The following is an 8,276-nucleotide window of genomic DNA, read 5'->3' as shown; positions in this document are numbered from 1 at the left end:
TAGTTAACCGGATTTGGCATGTTAATGGTTAAGGGGTGGCCGGATGCCCTTCCTGCCGCCACCCCGTATCCCCTCGGGACGGAATTAGTGTACCCCAACTCTCTGCGTCGAGTGTAGATCGTGAAATAGTGTGAATGTGTGTCAATGTCTGTGAGTCGTGTAACGGAGGCGGGACGTGGGGACCAGCCCAGTATTCACCTAGTTGGATGTGGAAAACCGCCTAAAAACCACATCCAGGCTAGTTGGCACACCGGCCGTCGTCGTTAATCCACCAGGCGGATTCGATCCGGGGCCAGCGCGCCTACCCGAGTCCAGGAAGCAGCGCGTTAGCGCTCTCGGCTATCCTGGCGGGTCTTTCCTTTCTTCCTCCTCCACCTTCAATTACATAATTTTCAGCATGCTAATAGCAGGTGTGCTGCCCGCCGTGTACTGACCGTGCCGAGCCGCGCGGGCACTAGATGATCTCGCAGAGCTTGCTGCGCGCCTTGTTGGCCTTGCGGACGGGAGCCGCCGCCGCCGCCGCCGCCGCCTCCCCCCCCGCCCCCGCCGCCGCCTCCCTCTTGTGCAGTCCGCCCCCAACACCCCCGCGGGCGTTGCCGTAGAGCGAGCCGCCCCTGCGGTCCCTGCCCGCGCGGCCGCCGCGCCGCAGGCTGGCGAACCGCCCGAGGCCCAGGCCGAGCGTCAGGGCGCCGCCCCCGCCGCCGCCCCCGACCGCTGCCACCGCGCTGCTGGCCGCCGCCCCAGTGCTGCCGTTCAGCTTGCGCGCCGGCGGGATCGCCTCTCCCTGTCGACAAGGCATTACCACCGTTGCATCTCACGCGTGCAGCTGCAAAACATATGCACTCTACACGTTTTATAACAGCATCCACAAATAACAAATAAACCAGTCAGACAACACTTTCTCTATTCCTTTGTTATGGTGTAGGACATCGTGAGGCATCTGCGGCTGCACCAAAAAATTCTTTTATTACTATTGAGCTACAACTTGTGCTTTATTGTTCATACAGTGAACAATTCATCTGTCATTAGTCATCCTGTCTACCACAAAAATGCAAACAGAAAAATGAAATGATCGTGTGGCATTTATTGGTCGGGATATCCCCTTCGGGGTTTGGACACCGTATTGCAAGTCTTTTTAGTTGATGCCACTTCGGCGACTTGCGTGTCAAGAATGATTTACAGAGACTCTCTATTTACTAACACATATTCTTGTTGCAATACAAAATTAAGTGAAACAGAAAAATCACATACACTTTTAGATAAATGGGAGAACCTTGGGAACTGCATATCCTCGTATGTGTGTGGTAAAAATGCGTTAATAATGGAATAGGAGCACTGAAACGACATCTCTGGACATCTCATATGTAATTACTCCACTATTTTCATAGGGCCGACGCGAACTGCGGAACTCAGAAACGTCGCGGAACGGTCCACAATTCCTGCTACCCGAATTCCCTAACTTGCTCTTTAGGTAGAAGACCGCGCACGTTGAGGGCAGTTATAAAGCCTACGAAACTTTTCAAAAAATCGGTGTACGCAACAGAGTAAACATAACGCAACATATATTACAATACGCGAAAGACGAACTCACGAAGATATTTTTTTTAATATGTTGTCAGCAAGTTAGTTTAGTAAACCGTCGAGAGCGTATTGCTCAAAACTAGACAGAGAAGGCGTTTCGCGTGATCGAATTTGCCTGCTTCCGGTCGGCAGTGAGAGTGTAAAGAACTTTCCGTAGCAAGTTTCATATGACCTGACCAATTTACAACAGAGTAGTGAAGTGGTACAAGAAAGTCGAGGAGGAGTGTTGTTTCTGCAATGTAAAACGCGTGGGCGGACTCGATGTGTCACAACAGACATTGGAATGTGCGAGGTACGCGATGCTGCGATGTCTCACAAAGTATGCCTATCGGGCTAGTGTACAATTTAACATCCCTCAGCCAACAGTGTGGAAAATCCTTCGTAAGCGATTAAGAGTGCAGCTGTACAAATAGCAGCTCCTGCGAACCATAAGCCATGGCGACAAACTGCGAAGTCGGCAGTTCTGCGCTGATGCAGAGAATAGTCTCGAAAATCATGACTTGGTAAGCAAATTAATCTTCAGTGACAAAGCAACTTTTCATATTTTGGGAAACGTCAGTCGACACCACACAAGGATATTGCGGACAGAGACTTAACATCCAGCTGTTGAACACGTTCCGGATTCCAAGAAAGTTAAACTGTTCTTTGTCTACATCTACAACTACTTGATTACTCTGCTATTCACAATAAAGTGCCTGGCAGAGGGTTCAATGAACCACCTCCAAGCTGTCTCTCTACCGTTACACTCTCGAACGGCGCGTGGGAAAAACGAGCTTTGAAATTGTTCTGTGCGAGCCCTGATTTCTCTTATTTTATCGTGATGATCATTTCTCCCTATGTAGGTGGGTGCCAACAGAATGTTTTCGCAATTGGAGGAGAAAACTGGTGATTGAAATTTCATGAGAAGATCCCGTCGCAACGAAAAACGCCTTTCTTTTAATGATTGCTACTCCAATTCACGTATCATGTCTGTTGCACTATCTCCCCTACTTCACGATTATACAAAACGAGCTGCCATTCTTTTTACTTTTTCGATGTCATCTGTCAGTCCCATCTGATGCGGATCCCACACCGCACAGCAATACTCCAGAATAGGGCGGACAAGCGTGGTGTAAACAGTCTCTTTAGTAGACCTGTTGCACCTTCTAAGTGTTCTGCCAATGAATCGCAGTCTTCCGTTTGCTCTACCTACAATATTATCTATGTAATCTTTTCAATTTAGGTTATTTGTAATTGTAATCCCTAAGTATTTAGCTGAATTTACAGCTTTCAGATTTGTGTGTCTTATCGCGTGATCGAAATTTAGCGGATTTCTTTTAGTACTCATGTGAATAACTTCTCACTTTTCTTTATTCAGGGTCAACTGCCACTTTTCGTACCATACAGATATTTTATCTAAATCATTTTGCAATTTGTTTTGGTCATCTGATGACTTTACAACACGGTAAATGACAGCATCATCTGCAAACAATCTAAGACGTCTACTGTGATTGTCTCCTACGTCGTTAATATGGATCAGGAACAATAGAGGGCCTATAGCACTTCCTTGGGGAACGCTGGATATTATTTCAGTTTTACTCGATGACTTTCCGTCTATTACTACGAACTGTGATCTTTCTGACAGGAAATCATGAATCCAGTCGCACAACTGAGGCGATATTCCGTAGGCATGCAGTTTGGTTAAATGATGCTTGTCTCCAACAAGACAGTCTACAGACCCTTGGTCTACAATGAGAGAACCGTCAACGATATCACCTTTCTCAATACACTGCAGTTGTGGCTCATTCGACAACTTGAAACTCATGGCGTGGATTTAATTTTTCAACAAGATGACGCGTCTCCTCATTTCGGCAGTTGTGTACGAGACTGCCTGAATGAGACGTGGTCACACCGCTGCACAGGATCACCCGGCGCCACTCGAGTGAACAGCGCGGTCACCGTACTACCTGACGCCTTGTGTTTTTTTCTTGTGGAGTTACATCAAGGATAGCGTTGTTGTGCCGCAAATAATTAGCTATGAGCAGCTGAATAAAATTACGACACCAGCCACGGCTGACGCAAGAGGCCGCATAAGCAGATCGGACCGGAACTGGCCGAACGTTATTACATCGGAAGTTGCTTGCTGATTTTTCCAAAATACTCGAAAATGTAATGTATTTCAGAATAGTTGCTTCAGTGGAAACAATTTACTTAGTTTATCAGAGTTTGGATTTCAGAGGTTGCTCGACTGAGAATGCTATTTTATACATCCACTCATCAAACAGTACAAGGCGTAAGTAACAACATATCGGCATCTGGTATTTTCTGTGATTTATCTGTGGCCTTCGATTTTGTAGATCATGATACGCCCTTAGAAAAACTATGAAATTGATGGCTTTATGCACAGCTGGTTTGAGTGATACTTTAAACAGAATGCAAGAAGTTGCACTGAATAATTTAGACAATGTCGGAAAGGTAGAACGTTTTAGTGACAGGAGTAAAATCACGAAGGGAGTCCCAGGGGCTTCAGGTTTGGTGCTACTCCTATTCCTTACATAAGTCAATGAACTTCCGCTCAACATTCAACAAGCAAACTTGGTACTTGTTGCAGGCGATACTAGTGTTATAATAATGCCATTAGAGAGAAAGCAACATAGGGTTTAGTAAATGATATTTTCGAAAGCATTATTAAGTGGTTCTCTGAAAATGTACTCTTCCTAAATTTTGGATGCGGTAGCGTTCTCGCTTCCCACGCCCGGGTTCCCGGGTTCGATTCCCGGCGGGGTCAGGGATTTACCCTGCCTCGTGATGACTGGGTGTTGTGTGCTGTCCTTAGGTTAGTTAGGTTTAAGTAGTTCTAAGTTCTAGGGGACTGATGACCATAGATGTTAAGTCCCATAGTGCTCAGAGCCATTTGAACCTAAATTTTGGAAAAAAATACATTGCATTCAGTTGTGTACCAACGATGTATGTAGCACATGAGCAGGAGTTTTTTTTTTAAGCAGGCTAGAATGCTCCAAATTTTTAGTTGTTCATGTTGATGAACACTTCAACTGGAAGAAGCAAATTTCTGAGCTTCTCAAACAATTAAGTTCAACTAGTTTTGCTCTTCCTATAATTGGAAACAAAGGTATCAGTCTCCTGACGCATTTTGCATATTTCCACTAATAATATCATACAGAATAATTTTCTGGGGTAACTCATCCTTTATAAAGTATTGATTGCAGGAACGCGAGCTGTAAGAGTAATATGTGGTGTTCATCCACGGACGTCATGTAGGTACCTCTTCAAGGAGGTAGGCATTTTAACAGTACTATCTCAATACATACTGCCCTAATGAATTTTTAATCCATCAAAATTTGGGAAGAACAGTGATGTACATATCTATAACACTGGAGCACTAGAGGGCAAATGATCTTTATTAACCATTGTTCAAGCTGTCACAGGTGAGAGAGCGCTTAAATATGCAGGAACAAAGATTTTTGATACTCAAAGCAATAACATAAAATGTTTAACAGATAGGGCCGCAAGTTATAAATGTAATTTAAAATCACTTCTATTGGACAGCTCCTTCTATTCTATTGGCGAATTTCTACTGGTAGCCAACAGAAAAAAATTAAGTGTTGTTGCATGAGTGGGACTAAAAATAATAATGCGCTAATTATTGTTAACCCTAATGATACATATCCTGTAAACTGACTTGCTCCACATCATTTCGATAAAAGAATTGTGCAAATGGTCTATGTAACATGTAACTAACTAACTAACTAAATAACTAAATAAATAAGTAACTGCTGTAATGATGCTGGGCAGTTAATGCAGCGCCAGGTGCAGCAGAGGTACCAGATTTGAAATATCAACAACTAAACAAGAAGGAAGAGCCATTGGGTCTTTGGTGGCTTAACATCCAACCAACAATGGACTTGATGTGGTTTGCGTGATCCAAACTGATGCTATAGCAGGAAAGGATGGACCAAGGCTGTCATTTATCGCCAAAGGTATTGCAGTCGGCCAAGCACCACCAGTCCTGCGGGAAGACCTACGTCAGTCCACAAGTGTATGAATGTACATGACTCAAACAGTAAACCTCTCTGGACATAGCCGCTGCTGGTTGCGGTGATGCTGCTGGTGCCAAGTACAGTGCTGTGGACTTAGTGGCGGGCCACCTGGGGGCCTACTTCAGCCATTGCCGGCCTTCTGCTCTGGATGTCCACAGCTCGAGCCTGGGGCTGTGCAGCAGTTCGACTGCCATCGCCTGTGCAGGCGAGCTGTTTGTCGCCTGCCTCAGCTCATATAGGCAGACACTGCTACTGCTGCAAGCCACCTCACCCACAATGGGCCACGACACGATTTTGTCCGTCTCTGCACACAACTTCCTGGAATGTGGGGCCGTCTGCAGTGCTGTTCACAGCTTACAGCTCCATAGTGCTAACGGCTGCAGGCAGAGACAGCAGCCATCTATAGAGCTGTGACAACACTGGAGCATTGCTATACAACATCATGTTACATTAGTAGTGGAACAAAGCCAGAGTGGCGAAACTTTCCATTGTTGCCAGATGTATCCAAGATGGCGACGATGATGTCATCCAAGATGGCTACCTGTACACTTGGCAACAGCACATGACGTCATTCGAGAGGGCTGCTGTGGCATCATTCAAGATGGCGGAATTTGGTGGGAAGATAAGTGACTTGCACTGTCTACATTAACCTAACCCCTCCCCTCCCCCCTCCCCCAGAAAACGGCGGGAAGTTCAAATTCCATCAGGACAATGCAAGACACCTCTACTAACCTAAGAAAATGGTGGGAAGATAGGTCACTTGGGATACCTCCACTAACCTAAGTCATCCGACCGCCACCTCTTCCTAGGAACTGGTGGGAAGTTTGAATTTTGGATGGGAAGATATGTCTGTTGGGCTATCTCTACTAACCTAAGAAAATGACAGGGAAGAAAGGGCACTTGGGCTACCTCCTCTAACCTAAATCATCTGACCACCACCTCATCCTAGGAAATGGCAGGAAGAGGACCTGTGATGGACGTAAGTCTTTATTTTGCACACTCTAGTTACTTAAACAATTAGAGGCAGTACCACCATCAAGTATAGTCCCACTGACCTAGGACATAGTACTGCCACCAGAGGGCACTATCATTTGTTCTGTGACGTAATACAAGATGGTGGGGAAAATGGAGGGAAACAGTGTGGTTACCATGGGGTCCGGAGTCCAACTGACCCAGTACACAGTACCGCCACCAGAGGGCGCTGTTGTCAGTTCTGTGACATAACCCAAGATGGCTGTCTGGAGGGGGAAAATGACCCAGTCTGTGCTGAGCTGCTGGAGAGAGGAAGGAGCATACTTTATTTATTTTGGAACAACTTATTTAGGGATGGATTTTAGATAGTATATTTATTAACACTGATATAAAACACATAATCTGACATGCTTGGGGGTCATGCTACACAGCCTACAGACCTGTAAACTATTTGTAAATTACTGAAATAACGCTCTACAGATACGCAAACAACTCTTAAATTATCGAAATAATTTCAGTACACAGCACACAGACACACAAACTCGTCCTAAATAATTTAGTACACTGACGTGCAGACACGAAATCAACTTGTAAACTCTCCAGATAACACACAGCACAGGCTACAGACCTGCCCTGGCATCGCCTGCAACCTCCTGCCCACTGTACCACACAGTAGGCTACCGCACACGCTCCCAGAAGTCGGGATGCACCAGCAGCTGCCAACCCATGCACGAGTGTTTGTTTGGTCCCTCAAGCATGAGGCAGTGGCATCCCTTTTATATTTGACACCTGAGAAATTCCCCTCAAAATACGTGATCACCTAGGTGCCATTGTTGACTCGACTGCACAAGAGCGAAGACGTATTTGCAGAGCACAGACGCTCAAAGGGCATGCACACATCGAAGCCACTGTGAGCCACCAACGGATTTAGGCCAGCGTGAGCTCTCGCTCTTACACCGCCGCTGCTTACAGCGAGCAGCTGAAAGTTGGGTCTATTTTCGGGTATAAAGTTAAGAGTACTTCAAGTCTTATACTGACGGTACAGAACTCCAAGGCACACTCACGCCGGTCCCATATGCGAGATGCCTCTGGGCATCATATACATTTACCGTTGCTGACACGATACCTGTAGATACTGATGTCACAGATTAGTATAGGGTGCATTGTTCCTAGCGACCTAAACAGGACATGCGAGCTGAGTCTAGGAATGCAAGCATACCCAGTGTGGCTGACGCATCACTTGAAATGTTCATGTGCTATCAATATACACCTCAGAAATGTTAAACGTTTGCACCGCCAAAAGCCTATGCATGCTCACAAAAACACCGTTAATCATGAAAGCATTCTTGTTGTTTGAAAAGAGAGCATTCTCTAAGCATAGACGGGGAGGGGGGGATCAGAACAAGTACACAAACAGGATTCGAATACTGTCTTACAGAAGAGAAAAAAATGACCGGAATTTTCAGCATCCTACAGCTACAGGTCAGGAGATGTCCTAATGCCACAGTGGCGGATGAGTGATGGCATCCCCGCCAGAGGTAGATGGTTTGCTTCAACTTGTCTTTGAACTCTTGCTTTCTCAGAACTTTCCGTACATACTTTGCCTCCATCTGTAACGAATAAGTTTGTAGACTCTCCTATGTCCCGGCACAAAAGATGTCTTGTGAATGAGTAGAGCATTATGAA

At 45.7% G+C, this 8,276-nt stretch overlaps 1 protein-coding gene across 1 annotated transcript in view; it reads right to left on the bottom strand.

The window, feature by feature from the left end:
* Nucleotides 1-619: 619 nt before the first annotated feature.
* The window catches only part of LOC126252640 (cGMP-specific 3',5'-cyclic phosphodiesterase), a gene marked incomplete at its 3' end in the record, with an annotated part of 583,236 nt that continues 575,579 nt past the window's right edge, over nucleotides 620-8,276 (bottom strand). The window contains exons 21-22 of the mRNA XM_049953543.1: nucleotides 669-784; nucleotides 620-623 (exon numbers count right to left, since the gene is read on the bottom strand). Coding sequence (XP_049809500.1) covers nucleotides 620-623; nucleotides 669-784 — 120 coding nt within the window. The remainder of the gene's footprint in view (nucleotides 624-668; nucleotides 785-8,276) is intronic.

This window comes from Schistocerca nitens, chromosome 4 (assembly GCF_023898315.1).
Source record: "Schistocerca nitens isolate TAMUIC-IGC-003100 chromosome 4, iqSchNite1.1, whole genome shotgun sequence".
Taxonomy (NCBI): domain Eukaryota; kingdom Metazoa; phylum Arthropoda; class Insecta; order Orthoptera; family Acrididae; genus Schistocerca; species Schistocerca nitens.
Note: the sequence above shows the minus strand (reverse complement) of the source record. Positions and strands in the feature narration are given on the sequence as shown.